We start from the raw sequence: 16,772 nt of genomic DNA, 5'->3' as shown, positions 1-16,772 counted from the left end.
ACAATGCTCATATTTCTCCTAACAACAGAACCTGCCTTTATAACTGTAAACTGTACTTTTCTAGATCAGTTCCAAAAACCGATGAGAATCTAGGTAATACTAATGTATTGATCTCTCAAGACTTTGACATACAAAGCCTTGAAATGCAAGAAAATGCAAGCACTTCTCTTATTTAACTATGTCCAAATAAATTACACTATTGATCCTTGCACAATCTGAAGTAATGGACTTTATATCATCGGATGACCATTAAACTCTTCATGCCCTGTGCTTGCTCTACAGTACCTTTATTTTCTGAACAAATCTGATTCTAAATTCTTTGTAACTGTCTCTGGGCTTTAAATCATGTTCTTGTCTGAAAGCTTCTCAAGATTGTCTGTGCTTTAAAGTATATATAGTTGTATAACTTCCTGCTGTTATTTTCAATACCTTCTTTCAACCATAGTTTCTTAACTTTTTGTTAAAGGAAGTCACCAATGTATTTCTGATTTAGCTAGAAGACTGCTCTTCGGAACCTGGGTCCCTCAGAAGCTTATCAGGCATTCCTCAATAAGACGACGAAGAGTAGCAGACAACTACTGGAAAGACTGTTTTTCCATCATTACCAATCTTCTCCTACAATGCATAGCTGTAGGGGAGTGCTGGGTAGATTTGAGAAGACACAGGGTGAGTTCACACATGATGCTAAGGCACCCTGAGAATAAGCCACGATGGGTGGCTTGTCCACTGCTCCTGACAGATGATTGCCTGCTCAGTGGCTTGCCATGGCTTGTTTCTCCCTCAGTCCCTTTCAGTCCTCTCAGCTGCTGCCAGCATGTATCTCAGGGCCTTTGTGACAGAAATCCTTGTTTCTTCATTCCCTACATTAGCACCTTTACTGGTTTTCTGGCTCATGAAAGAAACCCCCACTCCTGCATCAGATCACCAAAGGGATTTAAGTTTCTGGGCCCTTATGAATGCGGGAACATGTTTGCAAATTTAAAAAAAAATAGGGGTCTTGAGCAAGTGTGCAGGATGGCAAGACCACCTGTTAGGGATGACCGAGAATTCTGCCACGGACTCCAATGAGGCTGAATTCCCCCCGGAGTCCGTGGCAGAATGATCCCACTCACCTCCGCCTCCTGCCGGACCATTGCAGAACCAAATCCTCCTCGCCGGTGGCTCCATTCCGCAAGCGATACAGCCGCCATTGCTGTCCATATCGCTGTTGAGCAGAAACAGGAAGTGATTGCGTCTGTATTTACGTAGATATTTACGTAGCCTATTACGTGAAAAAACAGGGACACAAAAGGCGCAGTGGACACCATTTACATCCCTGTTTTTTCATGTGACAGGCTACGTAAATATCTACGTAAATACAGATGCATAGCCTATCGTGAGAAGAAACAGGGATGCAAAGAGCGTAGCGGATGCCATCTGCGTCCGGATCATTTCCTGTTTCTGCTCAGCCACGATATGGCACGGCAATGGCGGCTGTATTGCTTGCAGGACGGAGCTGGCCGGCGGCTCTGCAGACTCACTGCAGAGCCGGCCAGTGAGGATTCCGGCGGGGGAGGGAATGGATTGCCTCCCCCCCCGCGGACCCCCCCACGGACTCAAGGTAAGGGGATTCCTACATCCCTACCACCTGTCTGCTATTGAGCCCAGCATAGCCATATCCCCCTCTTGTCAATGTCCTTGTCAATTTCATCCTCCACTTCAGTGCTTCCAGAGCCAAACTCCTCCCACCCCTGCATCAGACTGCAAAAAGGAAATAATCTTCTGAGCCCTTATGAATGCAGGAACACGTTCACATTTTTTTTCCCTGGGGTCTTGCACGAGTGCACAAGATCTCATGTCCGCTATTAGGCAAGCATACTGATATCCCCCTCCTGTCAATGTCCTTGTCATTTTCAGCCTCCATTTCTGAGCTTCCCTTGCTAGCAAACAACTTTTTTTTAAAGGCTGCTTCACGTTCGACTGAAGTAATAACACCTGCCCTGCAAGCTCCTTCTCTCCTGCAGCAAGCAGCTGCTTTCAGATCCTCCCCCCCACACACACACACACCTTCATGTGTCACCTCCCTCCACTGGTCTCTGTTGCTAGCTGTCAGATGTACATGAGAGTTACAGAGCAGTGAGTGGGATTGCTAAATGTATGCAAATTTCATGGCAGAGCAGTAAAATGGAGGGGGAAATTGCACAAATTTTGAAGCAGAGCAGTAAAACTAAGGAGGAAATTAAATTCCTAGCAGTGAACATTCACTCCTATGCACTTGTGCAGGATAGAAAATAAAAATTAAAATATTAAAAATGCAAGCATGTTCAGGACACTCTCTGGTATCCTTTCTTCAAGATTTCTATGATTTTTTTTTAATCCATCCTGAGGTGGCAGGTGCTGAGAAGGGATGAGGGAGAATGGCAGTGACATTAGCAAGAATGCAAGGAGTGGAAGGGGTTTTCACCACTCTTGCCAGGCGGCTCTCTAGCCATTCCCTACAACCCACAATAAAATCATCCTGCCGGGTCTAGATATCACAAGAGGCCATCCTGAGAACATGCCACCCCAAACGACCCTACTACCATGGGTTCTCAGGGTGGCTTGTTTGTGAAAAACAAGCCACAATGGAAAAAACACTTCAGATTTGGATGTCATGTACCCTGCAACTACCCACGAGAACAACCCACCATGGCTAAGGGGTTATTTGAGGGTTGTTTCCTGCTCAAACAAGTTTTGCTGCCTGGGTTGGAATGACACAAGTCGCAGCCTGTGGGTGATTATGCAAATCATCCCTGGCACATGCAGTGGCTTAAACAAGCCACTGTGGCTTGTTTAGCCTATGATGACCGTCCAAACCAGGACACTAAGTTTGTATGGGGCAAAGGCAGGGCCCAAGAAGCCTAGCCAGCACATTACATGAAATGATGTATCCCCTAGAATGCACCTACAATCCATTGGAATCTGCAACAGGGAATCTGTCACAACCCTGCACAGGTTCCTTAGCAAAAAAAAAAGAATCTCTGAGTAAAGGATTTCCTGGGAATAGGAGGTTTGAAAATAACTGTATTCAGGACTTTTCTGTTAATTAGAGCCTCTGACCTGCAAGAGATTCCCCCCTCCTGCCCTCCAAAACAAATAATGCTGTTTCCTCTCAGAGGCAGTTTGTTTGAAAATAATAATCCTGAATTAACTGTATTCTCCTAACTCAGTAATTTGGTCTACATAAATCTACCATTTTACCAATTTGCTTACAGAATGAAGTAACATGTATATTTGAATATACTTTAATTGCCATTTGGGAATCTTACTTGCTTTAGTTGATGTACTATCATTCAAAAAGTATCAATTTCCCACTTTAAAATGTTATCACACACCCTCCAGTTAGTGGGGGAGAACCCCCCCCCTTACTTGCTACCCCAGAAAATAGCCTCTACTTCCCTGCCATCTAGACTCAGATACAACCCCATTATAGTCCAGTCAATGTATTGAAAACTGGGGTCTAATGCCAAACTGACAGCTGGGAGTCATAGCTGACAGTCATAGAATAGTGAGATGGCAAAGGGCAGTGTAGTGGTTAGCATGTGGAACTTTGGCTTGAGAGACCTGAAACTGCATGAGAAAGGAAAAGAGAGGGACACAACATGACCCCAAACTGTTTAAGATCATCAATTCAAGGTTTTCCAGGAGTTTCTTTTCTCAGCACCAGGGAGAATATTGTTGCTGGGAATATCCATTTCCCTGCAGCTGTTGTGAGGATTGCAGCTAAGCTCAGAAGGAACAGGGAAGTCTGAGGGGGATGTGGGTGGCAGATAACACAATTGCCCCTGCTAATCAAAAGGTCTTAGCCTTTTTCACGTGGACCCTGTGAGCTCTGGCTCCAGTACAACCCTGCTGATTAAACTGACTTGGTAGGAGAAAGCCTTTTCAGTCTCACCAAAATGCATCTCTCTGGACTCTGGTCAACAGCATGGTTGCTGTTCAAAAGAACACGTATATGTGCACCAGCACCGGTGTATATAGTAAAACTTTAATTAACACATAAGAACATAAGCATAACACAGTCATGTTTTCTCCCACCTTGTTAGTTTCACTGAAGTCCAGAGGAGAGTGAAAGATATTAACCTCTGTAAAACTGGGTTTTCCCCTGATCTTGTCAGTTTCACCAGAGACCACAGAGAGGGGAGCACTGAAGAAAATGCCTTCTGCCATGGAAAAAAAGGAGAAATCAGAGAAGAGATGCATGTCACCAGGGGCGTTGCTAGGTTCTTAAAAGATCCGGGGCACAGGCCCATAACACAAATTTTCCCGTGCGTGTGTGTGTGTGTGTGTGTATCACTGAGTCTGAGCGGACCTCTAATATATGTGTGTGTAGGTTGCATGTGGGGTGCTTACGTGTGTGCATAGATTACATACATAAGAAATGTCCACTGACACCCCCCCACACACACACTTCAACTCAGACCCCGATTCAGCATTTTGGAAAACAAAACATCCTGCTTCTGCTCGGGTCAGTTTGTAGTCAGTCTACTTCAGCTCAGCACCAAATCTGAGTCAAGGTTTGGAAAAACGAGTCTTTATGCTTCCTGTTGAATACCATGGGAAATTAGAAAAAAAAAACCCTGTAAATATTTTTCTCTTGGTCAGAACTGGATGGTAATTTCAGGAATAGTAGCCCCCTAGAAGGGGATTACACCTGCCCAATGTCAGAAAAAAAGGTGCAGTGTTTATATTTTGATTTTCTTTTAAAGGGAACTGCTAATAACGTTTTAATTCCTTGGAAAAGGAAAGGTTCCTCCTGTGCAAGCACCGGGTCATTACTGACCCCTAGAGGGACACCGCTTACACTGGCGTTTTCATGGCAGACTATAGTGGGGTGGTTTGCCATTGCCTTCCCCAGTCGTGACTACCTTTCCCCCAGCAAGCTGGGTACTCATTTTACCGACCTCAGAAGGATGGAAGGCTGACTCGACCTGAGCCAGCTACCCGAGACCCAGCTTCCGTGGGGAGAGTTTCGGTTGCAATACTGCCACCTACCAACTGGATAAAAATTTCAGGATTCATTGCCCCATCAGAGGAGATCATGTCTACCAAATTTCAGAAGTTTCAGAAGGATAGGTGCAGCAGTTCATGTGGAAGGGGAGTTCTCCACTTTGGAGAAGGGAGTGATTTGCTTTCCCTTCCATTCATGCCCTCCTGAATAGTTTTTGGGTAAATTTGTATGAAAATTAGAGGTCATTAGAGGTGTCCCCCAGGCAAGAAACCTGCAGAGTTTTTGAAGGATATACATGCCTGCAAATTTAGAATGACCAGAATTTATTTACATTTCACCAATGTTCGCAGCAGGGGAACATGGGTGGGAAGGTGCTAGTGCACTCATGTCCTGCTTGTGGGTTGGCCACGGTGTGAATAGAATGCTGGACTAGATGGATCTTGGTCTGATGCAGCATGGCTCTTCTTATGTCTTAGACAGTGCCTCTGAGCATATGCAGAATGCTTTTCTTTCCCCACTGAGCACTTACATTCTCCCCCTACCAATTCTATCCCCCTCCATGCAACCATCCCTCCTCATCCTACCATCCTCCAGCAACTCTTCATCAAAACAGATGTCTTGTTTTGTGCAACTCTCCTCTACCTCTTCCTTATTATGCACAAGCTCTCATTGTACCTTCCTCCCCATAACTTCATTTGTGCCAAGACTTCACCGGGATTCATCCAATGAGTCTGTTTTCAAAACTAGGGCTAAGTTATGGAGAAACTCTGAGCATGTACTAAGTACCTTTCCCTCATCACTGAAGCTAGAGTTCATGCAAGACCACCACCACCACCCACAAATGACAAAACATGCATAGGACTGAGCTGAAAGGTTAGTCAATTCATTAGCCAGAACTGGGTAGGCATTAAGCCTGCAGTACCATGCTCACAACTCAGGACTTATTTTTGAGTAAACATGCAGAACATCAAGGTGCAAACCTCCCTGCAAAAGTAACTTGTGCTGGAAACCTATGCACACTTTCTTGAGGGTAAGCCTCATTAAACATAATGGGGCTTCTGAGTAGGCATACATAGGATTGCACAAATGAGCAGTATTTATCTCCCCTCCACTTTAAAAACAAACCAAAAACTCCTATTTTTTTTATTAAAGCTTTCCGTTCATAGGAGCCTAGGAAGCTGCCTTATACTGAGTCAGACGCTGACAGCAGCGGCTCTCCAGGGTTCCAGGCAGGATTCTTTCCTAGCCCTACCTGGAGATGCTGGGGATTGAACCTGGGACCTTCTGCATGCCAAGCGTGTGCTCTGCCACTGAGCCACAGCCCTTCCTATTGCTGGATAATGGCAACTGACAAACAAAACAACCCCAGATTTTTTCTCGGCAACCATGTGAACCCACTTTTCTCAAAGGCTTGAGTGAGGAGGAGGAGAAAAACAAACCCTCTTGTCTGTTTGTATAAAGTCAAATACAGTTCAGAACTTCTCTTGTCCGCCAAAGAGAATTCTCTTTAAGAATTCCCCAAGATATGCCCTGGGTGGAACAAAGAAGAAAAAGAAAGAACAGGATAGGTGAGGGAAGAAGAAAAGAAGAATGGTGATTGGAGATGTGGAGGGGGGGGGCGTGTAGACAGAATTCCTTAAGCCAAGTTTGGCTCCTTTCAGAGAGGTAATACTTCAGAGGAATTGAGGAGGCTGTGGAGGGTTTGTAAGGATTTCACATACTTACATTAACTTTATGAGGTGAGGTGGCTGAGGGCTTTTTCTAGCTTTTAAAAAAAACTCTAGAACCTATTTAAAAGCCTCAGCAGTTTCTCGATCATGACGCCACATAGTCCGAACTCTCCTTTTGGAATAAATCGAGTCCTACAGCTATTTAGGAGAAATTAAAGTGGAGGGGGAGAAAGAAGTTTGTGGAGGCTGATTGGATCCTTTGCTGTACTGAAGCTACTAAACTTCTGCAGAAGCCAAAGGCTCCAGTTTGGGGCAGTAAAATCAGATGCTGTGTGAAATACCAGTATTTCACATGGAGCTCTTTCTTCCCTTCGATCTCCCTCTTCAAAATTTCATTGCAAGCAAGCTCCCAACAGTGGGCATGTAAGAGAAGAAAAGTAAAGGGAGAGAGGGTTTTTGCACCTCAAAAACAACAACAACCCTACACCAGAGATTAGGGATAGTGACCTCCTAATGGTCACCATAAACACCTTCTGATTAAGATCTCTAATAGTAATGGCCATTTCTATTTTCCAATGCAAGTCAATGGGAAAATGTAAAAACACGACAATTAGGGAAGCTTAATTGTCCTAATAATTGAGAATAAACACACACAAAAACAGCTTTTTACTTTGACAGATTTTCTTGAAAATAGCAAATTTTACCTGTGGCTAGCACAAAAGTCACTAGGCCCAACTGTCTGAAATTTGGCAGGCTCAGCCAGCTCTATGGGGGCTACCAAACCTCCAAATGTCATGTAGTTATCATAGAAACCAAAAATGTTATGGCCGTTTCTATTTTCCAATGCAAGTCAATGGGAAAATGTAAAAAAATGACAAATTAGGACAGCTTAAAAGATCCGGGGCACAGCTCAAAAAAGATCCTGGGCCTGTGCCCAGGTGAGCCCCCTCCTAACGACGCCCTTGCATGTCACACTTGTGAATAGTGATCAAAGAGCCACTTCTATGGATGGAGAAGTTAAAATGTGGAAAACACCATTCCTACATTTGTCGGGGTGGTGTTTGGTTGGTGTCCCTCTGCTAACAGAAAGCACCCATCAGCAGAACAAAGAAAGGGGCAATGTTTAGGATTTCCCCCTACCCTTGCAGCTGCCCCAATCTACTCCGGAGGGTTGGGAGGCTGTTCGGAACAGTGTGGGAGGCAGTGCAGGGGAATTTCTGAAAATCGTCCCCCACCCTCTTCTGCTGGTGGATACCTTGTGTCAATGGAGGGACACCAATTGGAAACCTATAAAACGGAGAGAAAAAATGGTGGGTAGAAAAATAAAAAATGAATTTCAGGTGGAACACATCTGCAAAATACAGGAAGGCTGAAATGTGATGGTCAATTCATCTTCCTGCATGGCCATAAATCATTTTTAAAACCATACGAGCACATTTAAATCTGCATGTTTATGTTTCATACAACACATGCACACCAAGAACGAGGGAAATGCCCCCTCAAATGCCTTAAGTGACACATCTGAAATTGGTGAAAACCAGGGGTGTTGTTAAAAAGGCCCCGCATGGGCATGGGCCCTGGATCTTTGGAGCTGTCCTATTTGCCATTTTTTTTTACATTTCCCATTGACTTGCATTGGAAAACAAAAATGGCCATAAGGTTTTTAGTTTGTATGATAAATAAATGAAATTTGGAGGCATGGTAGCCCCCATTGAACTGATTGAATCTGCCAAATTTCAGGCAGTTAGGTCCAGTGGTTTTTGTGCTAGTCACAGGTAAAATTTGCTTTTTCCAAGAAAATCTTGGAAAGTAAAGAGCTATAATTCTTTTGTGCTTCCACATACATGCATGGAATTTGGGGACCTAGCAGGCCCTATGGAGCTCACTGAAACTACCAAATTTCAGACAGTAAGGTCTGGTGGCTTTTGCGCTAGCCATGCGTAAAGTTTCCATTTCTCAAAGTCTAAAACAGTAAGTAAAAACTGTCAAGTCACCCAGGGGATTAGAGATCCTAATCAAAAGGTGTTTAAGGTGACCATTAGGAGGTCACTATCCCTAATCTCTGGGGTAGAGTTTTTTTGAGGTGTAAAAAACTTCTCTCGCCCTACCTTTCTTTTCTGCTCTTACATGCCCACTGTTGGGAGCATGGTACTGCAGGCTTAATACAGTGCCTACCCAATTCCGTCTAATGAATTGGCTACACTTGCAGCTCAGTCCTATGCATGTTTTGTCATTTGTGGGTTTGGGGTTTTTTTGCATGAGCTCTAGCTTCAGTGGTGAGGGAAAGACACTAAATGCATGCTCAGAGTTTCTCCATAAAAAGGTAAAGGTAAAGGTGTCCCCAACCAGTCGTGTCCGACTCTAGGGTGTGGTGCTCATCTCCACTTCTAAGCCGAAGAGCCAGCACTGTCTGAAGACGCTTCCGTGGTCATGTGGCCGGCGTGACTGAACACCAAGGTGCACGGAATGCTGTTACCTTTCCTGCCGAGGCGGTACCTATTTATCTACTTGCAATTTCTTGCTTTCGAACTGCTAGGTTGGCAGAAGCTGGGACAGAAGACGGGAGCTCACTCCGTCAAGCAGCACTCGGGTCTCGAACTGCTGTCCTGCTGACCTTCCGGTCTGCAATTCAGCGTCTTAACCACTAAGCCACCGAGGCCCCATAGAGTTTCTCCATAACTGAGCCCTAGTTTTGAAAACAGACTCATTGCCTGAATCCTGGTGAAGTCTTGGCACAAACGAAGTTATGGGGAGGAAGACAGAATGACAGCTTGTGCATAGAGAGGAGTTGCACAAAACAAGACATCTGTTTTTATGAAAAGTTGCTGGAGGATGGTAGGATGAGGAGGGATGGTTGCATGAAGGGGAATAGAATTGGTAGGGGGAGAATGCAAGTGCTCAGCGGTGAAAGAAGAACATTCTGCACATGCTCAGAGGCAAGCTCTATTTAAGAACATAAGAAGAGCCGTGCTGCATCAGACCAAGATCCATCTAGTCCAGCATTCTGTTCACACAGTGGCCAACCGGATGCCCATAGGAAACCCACAAGCAGGACATGAGTGCACTAGCACCTTCCCACCCATGTTCCCCTGCTGCTAACATTGGTGAAATGTAAATAAATTATAGTAATTCTAAATTAGACTGCATGTATATCCTTCCGAAACTTTGCAGGTTTCTTGCCTGGGGGACACCCCTAATGACCTCTAATTTTCATACAAATTTTCCCAAAACCTACTGGGGAAGGGGTGAATGGAAGGGAAAGCAAGTCATTCCCTCCCCCAAACTGGAGAACTCCCCTTCTACATGAACTGCTGCACCTATCCTTCTGAAACTTTGCTGGTTTCCCACTTAGGGACAACTCTAGGCTGTCTGTAACTTTCAGAACAATGGTCAACAAGGAACATAGAGACCTCAAAATGTCAAGGCCACCCTTGCACAAAAACCCTTGTGGCTAGCATTCTGAAATTTGGCAGACATGCTCTCCTCTGATGGGGCAATGAATCCTGAAATTTTTACCCAATTCTTCCAAGGAATTAAAACGTTATTGGCAGTTCCCTTTAAAAGAAAATCAAAATATAAACCCTGCACCTATTTTGGTGACATTGGGCAGGTGTAACCCCCTTCTAGGGGTCTACTATGCCTGAAATTATCCAGTTCTGACCAAGAGAAAAAAGTTACAGTTTTTTTTCTAATTTCCCATGGCAGTCAACAGGCAGCATAAAGACTAATTTTTCTAGACCTTGACTCGGGTTTGGTGCCGAGCTGAAGTGGTCCGACTACAAATTGGCCAGGGCAGAAGTGGGATGTTTTCCAAAGTGCTGAATCGGGGTCTGAGTTGAAGTGGGGTGGGGGGTCAGTGCACACTTCTTATGTATGCATGTATGTATGTATGTAATCTATAAACACACGCAAGCACACTGCATGCATGCATGCACGCACCACATACACACAGTGGACATGCGTTTAGACGTGTGTGTGTGTGTGTGTGTGTCTATATGCAAATTTGTGTTATGGGCCTGTGCCCCGGTTCTTTTAAGACCCTAGCAATGCCCCTAGTGAAAACCATACAGCTAGGATGAAAAATCTTGAAAGTAAGCTGTATTCTCTCAGAGAATTGAATATAGGTTATGGAATACTTCTCCAGTTGCTAAACAGGTATACAATGCATATACAATGCAAAGAGTTAAAGGAAAGGCTACAACTCATTGGTAAAGCACATGCTTTGCATGCAGAAGGTTGAAGGTTCAATCCCTGGTGTCTCTAAGTAGGACTGGGAAAAACCCATGAGACAAGTAACTTCTTCTCACTCCATCCGACTAGCTTGTTTCCCAAACTTGAACGGGTGTATCTGAGATTCAACAGATCAAGAGAGAATACTACAGCTTTAAGGACAGACCCCACTTGGTGATAGATTTGCAAACCTCTACCAAGTGTTTAGGGCTTCAAGAAATAATGTATGGGTAGTGGTCCCTGAAACCTCTCTCAAGCCAGGCAACACAAATGTGGTATTAAAGAATATATATTTATTGCTCAAACAGTCTAAGAGAATAACAAGCTTTAGCTAAGAGGAGGCAGGTTACAAACATCCCCAAATATACACAAGTTATAATCCCTAAGAGTATAATGAAAATAATAACAAGCATATTTTCAACATAGTAAAACCTAGGTTCCTCTCAATCTATCAAAAGTTCATATTTACCTAAATGGGAGGCATGATGTGTGAAGCCAGCCTACACACATATGGTGGGTTTCTTATTTTCTCAGGATCTCTCTCCCAAACAAAACAAACCCTGGTCTTATAACCCCCATGAAGTTGATGACCTCATCCTTAGTTTGAGACCTGGTCTTACCACCATTCCCATTGTTCTCAATGTAACCAGGCCTGCCATTGACACCAGTAACACCTAGACAACGGTATCCCTGCTAAACCAAGCAGTGTGCTGTTTCCAGTACCTAACTGACCCACTTGTGGCAGCCTTCCTTCAATTCCAAGAATATATTCCATTACTCATAGTTATCTGATAATCCACACATGGAACTAGTCATATCTACAAAATACAATAAATTCTTATCAATTCCACACACTACAATGCATATTCCACTACATCCAGTTCACACGATCATGGCAAGAGAAATAAGCCACAGTGACTTCTTTCTCCCGCTGCGTGCGCTGGTCATTTGAGAACCCTAAAAAAGCCCATGGATTCTTGGTGGCTTGTTAACCACTGGCTTCACATGACAAGGCAAGCCACGCTGGTGAGAGTAATTATGCAAATCCTTCCAGCATATGACTGCCATGCACAGCGGGGGAAATAAGCCACCATGATTTCTTGCCCCTACTGTGATCATGCTACCCAGGCCACAGACTCCTTTCTGAAACCCTGGACAGCTGCTGCCAGTCAGTGCAGGAAATAACAAGCTAGATGGACCAATGATCTGAGTATACAGCAGTGCCCTATGTTTCTGTCTAATTATAAATCAATATGTTTTAATGTTACATTTTTGTTTTTTAAAAAACGACCAAACTAATAAAGAAAACACTGATGTACTAATGACCTGATTAAAAGCAATGCTTTGGAACAAAAGTTTCTGCTTGGTAATGTATAGTGTAATCTAGAATACATGTTTATTCCCACGTAAGAGTGTATAGGATTGCAGCCTTAAATACCATGACTTAGAAGGCTGATGGGGTGATCCTATGTGTATTTACTCATAAGTCAGTTTGAGAGAGTTCAATGGGGCTTAATCCCAACTAACTGTGCATAGGACTGAAACCTGAGTTAAACTGTCTCGCTTTTAAAATTACTTATTTAAACATTTATTTATAAAGCACCTAAAGTCACTAGGCACTGGAAAAAAATTAAGAATAAAACAGGCTGTGCTTGCAGGTTTACAATTTCAAGTTAGACAGAACACATTAAGGAAGAAAATAAAGTAAAAGGGAAGCTGGATCAATCAGGAAAAGTCAGGGTGAATGTGTCTTAAGGAAGTGCTTAAATATAACAGCGGAAAAGAGTTAGATGGCAGGGAAATTGCTTTTCTGTTTCTGTTGGTAGCTGGGATAAAACCAGAACAGGATGTATGTGTGCAGATTTTAAGAGTATATGTTTTATATCATAAACATCATCAGCGGCCCTTCTCCGTGAGCCCCTGCCAAAGGAAGTGAGGCGGGTGGCTACTAGGAGGAGGGCTTTTTCTGTTGTGGCACCCCGGCTCTGGAATGAGCTCCCTAGTGAGGTTCGCCTGCCGCCTACATTGTACTCCTTTCGGCGCCAGGTGAAGACCTTTTTATTTTCCCAGGCATTTTAGCATTTTAGCTTTCTAAATTTTTAGCTTTGCTGTTTTAAATCTGTATTTTAAACTCCTGTACTGCTGCTAGGTTTTATTGTGGTTGTATTGTTATATTGTGGTTTTAATGTTCTATATATTTTAAATTGTTTTATTGTGTGTTGTTTGGTTTTAATTTTTGTGAACTGCCCAGAGAGCTTCGGCTATTGGGCGGTATAGAAATGAAATAAATAAATAAATAAATAAATAATTTTGGCCTTGTAGATAAAGCCACAAAAGTTACTAGCCTACAAGAAAAATTACAAACATGCTAAGAGGCTAGTAACCTGCATTTTCCACGCTGGTTATGAAGGAAAAGGCTTTCCTTCCTCTGCAGCTAGTGCAGAAACCAGGGGGACTGGTGAAGGAGAGACAGAACAATCCATCCCTCCTCTGTTGGCCTGCTCACTTCACAGCATGTGGAGTTCCCTGCATTTCCCTGCATGACATTCCTGGCCACCGCAGGTTGTTAAATACAAGGCTGTTGTATTTTAAGAGGTTCAATTTCCCCCTCATTTATGATTTTTAGGTAGGTGGTTATGACCTTTTTATTCCACCAGGCTCTTGATTTAATTTAATTTCTACCTGCTTCTAGGTTTGTTTTGTTGATTTGCTTAAATACTCTCTGGTACCCAAAATTCACGGAACCTTTTCCCTTGAGCAAGATATGGCGTTGAGTAAGTGTCACTTGCTGAATACCTGCCTGCTGTGCAGCTGTTAAAGATATATTATTATTTATTATAATATATATTAATTTACATTATAGGTGCTCTGTTTGGAAAAATGACAGCAACCCAGTATCCCAATGCTGTCTTTTTATTCTTTTAATGGACAGGAGTCTATGCTTTAATAGCTTCATAATACAACAGTCAGAATCAAAAGGTGGTGCTTTTCCCTGCATAGAAATGCAACGATTGATAAACTTTCACCAATAAAGCAGGTGAGTCATGAGGAAAACCTTAGTGTGATGAATTTCTGCCAGTTATGCCAAGATCATGTTGTATGCTACAATTCAGGAGATCCCAGATTCAAATTTTGCCACTGCCATGGTCTCACTAAGTGGCTTTAGGCAAGTGTCTCTCTCTCAACCTCAGCAACCCTATCTACATCATGAGGATAATAACTCTCTTCCTAACCTATAGGGCTGTTGTGAGAATAAAATGGAGAGGAGGACCATGTAAGCCACCTTGGATTCCTTGCAAGAAGAAAAAAGGCAGGATATAAATGTAACAAGAAAAATTAAAATAAATAATAGTGTTGTACTTTGCAGGGCTGTTGCAAGAATTACAAGAAGATAATATATCTGAAATGCTTTGAACACTCTAAGAGAGCAATCCTCTGGCTGCTGGACAGTGTCTAGATGGACACAGGATTTTTTGGTTCCCAGAAACCATGCTCCCTGCCCCGCCCCCTGCTGCCTCGTAGGCGGCACGGTTCTTCCCTGTCTCTGTGCTTGGAACTGTGGCGTGGAGCTGGAGAATAGAGGGCATTCCCGGGGACGGGAGGAGACCACGGAAGTGTCATTATGACGTTTCCTATGCGTCATCCAGCCTCCCCACCACCCCCCAAGCACCCAGCTAGACAGCCATAATCGGCTGTCTAGCTGCAAATGCAGGGTGGCCGGAGTGTGAAGATCCCCTCCATGCTTCGCCTGCCCTGCTTTGGATAGTCGGCTACCTCCGATTGCGCCCTAAGTGACATATAAATGCTAACCATTCCCCCATCGACCTAGCCATGATGGCTATATATTACCTCCAGTCTCAGAGGCTGGACTATGACTGTGAATACCAGTTAATGGAGAACATAAGTGGTGGATGTTATTGCACCCATGTCTTGCTTGTGGATTTCTCACTGGGGCATCTGGTTGGCCACTGTGGCAACAGAATGCTGGACCAGATAGACCTTTAGCCTAATCCAGCAGGGCTCTTTTGTTCTTAACCTGCCCGTGCACTCAGATCATCTTTACAGGCACCCCGCCAGATATCCCCCCATGAGGCAGGTGGCAACTAGGGAGGTTGTTTGGGGATTCTGCTGAAGGTATTATATTTTCATTCTCTCTTTTTTTAATGTAATGCTCTTTACTTTGCAAAATGTTTGTTTATTTAACAATGATACAGTTTCCCATAGCGGATGAAAATGATATTTATATGTAACAGGTAACTTACAGTGCAACATGTACATGTAACATGTCTCCTCCGAAATAAGCCCCACTGAGTCCAATGGAACTTACTCCCAGATGTGTATAGAACTGTACCCTAAACAACTAAAAACAAACAAAACAGAAGAAAAGGAATTTGGATGTTGAAGAGCTGGATGCACATCAAAGGTTGCAAACCCATACATACTTACCTGAGCATAAACCTCATTGAACTCAGTGGACCTCATTTAGGAGTAGATGTACATAGGATTGCATTGAAAGTATAGAAGCAGCAGTTTTCACAGTGCATGCATGTCTTACTCAGCGACCCTGTTCCGACAATACATTGTGGCTCCTTGTGGGAGCCACAGTGCCTGCAGGCACCAAATTGCATATCCAACCCCTCTTTGGGGGATGTCACGCAAACCTAGCAAGCATGGGTCATACAAGGGTTAAACAACCCATGCTTGCCAGGTTCCCGTTACACGAGAACCCCTAAGCGAGGCTTCCATATTCAAAATGGCAGCCTCACGCACCCTAGCCTCACTGTGTGTTATTATAACCCACGGTTGGCTGTTATGCCCTGTGAACAGCCTCAGTGTGTGTCCTACTAAGAAGTCCCACTGAAATCAGGTAAGCGTAAATAGGATTGTAGCCTTAACTTAATGTGCTATTAACTGCCCAGATAAACACCTAAAAATCTGATAAATTATCATTATTTTAAAAAACGTTATTAAGGGCACAATCCTCTGCACGTTTAGACAAAAAAACGCCCTCCAACTCCCAGCATGCCCCTGCCAGCACCAGCATGCCCCAGCCTGGCATGCTGGGAGCTGTAGGCCTTTTTTTGAGTAAACATGCAGAAGATTGCACCCTAAATGTTATTACAAATCCTACTGGGTTTTTAAAAATATATACTTTAAAAAAACCTGAGGTTTTTGAGTCTCGCCCCAGTCGCTTAAAGGGAAAGAAGTAATTATTTCAGGAAATGGTAGCCGGCGCCATCCCTAATGCGAAGCAAGAGGTGCCCCGACCAGCTGAAGCCAAGCTACGAGGACGAGCGTGTACACGTCTCCTCGAAAATAAACCCCAGAGTTCAACGGCGCGACTCCTAGGTGAGCGTGTATGTTAGGACTGCAGCCTTTGGCAGTGGGACAGGAAAAGCGCGTCAAGGGGGGCAGCTGATACTCCAACCGGCGTTAAGCGAATAAAGATGGGGTTGGAGGCCCCGGACAGGGGGCGGGGGAGGCAGCCTGGGGATGCCGGCGGGCCTCCTACCTGCACGGAGATACTTTCTTGCTCTTTCTCCTTCGGCTTGTCTTTCTCCTTGGCCGCCATGCCGACCGCCCAGAGCGTCTCGGAGTTGCCCAGGGAAGCGGCCTGGGCGGGGCCAGGCAAATGCGGCCTGGGCAACGAGAAGCGGAGGGCGGGAGCCGCTTCTCTTGAGGGCGAGGAGGAGCCTCAGCGTCGCTCTTTTGACTCTCCGCGTTCCCCCGGGTTGTCACGCTAACTGTATTCGCAGCGAAGAGCGGGGTTCCGACGTAGAGGGACATTCTGCCTGGAGGAGGAGTGTCCTCTTTCAAACACCCGGGGGTATTTCGTCGGAAACAACAAGCGGGCCAGTTCCAGGAGAACACAAGTTCCTCCTCCTCCGCCGCCTGCATGTAGT

General features: G+C 44.3%; 1 protein-coding gene across 3 annotated transcripts in view; it reads right to left on the bottom strand.

Annotated features, from left to right (window-relative positions):
- CABCOCO1 (ciliary associated calcium binding coiled-coil 1) overlaps positions 1 to 16,472 on the bottom strand; it is a 92,758-nt gene extending 76,286 nt beyond the window's left edge. For 2 of the 3 annotated variants that reach the window (XM_084845365.1, XM_084845363.1), the window contains exon 1: positions 16,382 to 16,472. Coding sequence is in view for 1 of the 3 variants with exons in the window: in XM_084845363.1 (XP_084701489.1) it covers positions 16,382 to 16,441 (60 nt within the window). In the remaining 2 variants the exon portion in view is untranslated. Of the gene's footprint in view, positions 1 to 4,056; positions 4,182 to 16,381 lie in introns of all 3 variants that reach the window. The other variant, XM_084845366.1, reaches the window with a different exon arrangement.
- Between the last annotated feature and the right edge of the window lie 300 nt (positions 16,473 to 16,772).

This window comes from Heloderma suspectum, chromosome 3 (assembly GCF_057233095.1).
Source record: "Heloderma suspectum isolate Gila_16-S chromosome 3, 16-S_ref, whole genome shotgun sequence".
Taxonomy (NCBI): domain Eukaryota; kingdom Metazoa; phylum Chordata; class Lepidosauria; order Squamata; family Helodermatidae; genus Heloderma; species Heloderma suspectum.
The sequence above is the reverse complement of the archived record's forward strand: the minus strand, read 5'-3'. Positions and strand labels throughout refer to the sequence as shown.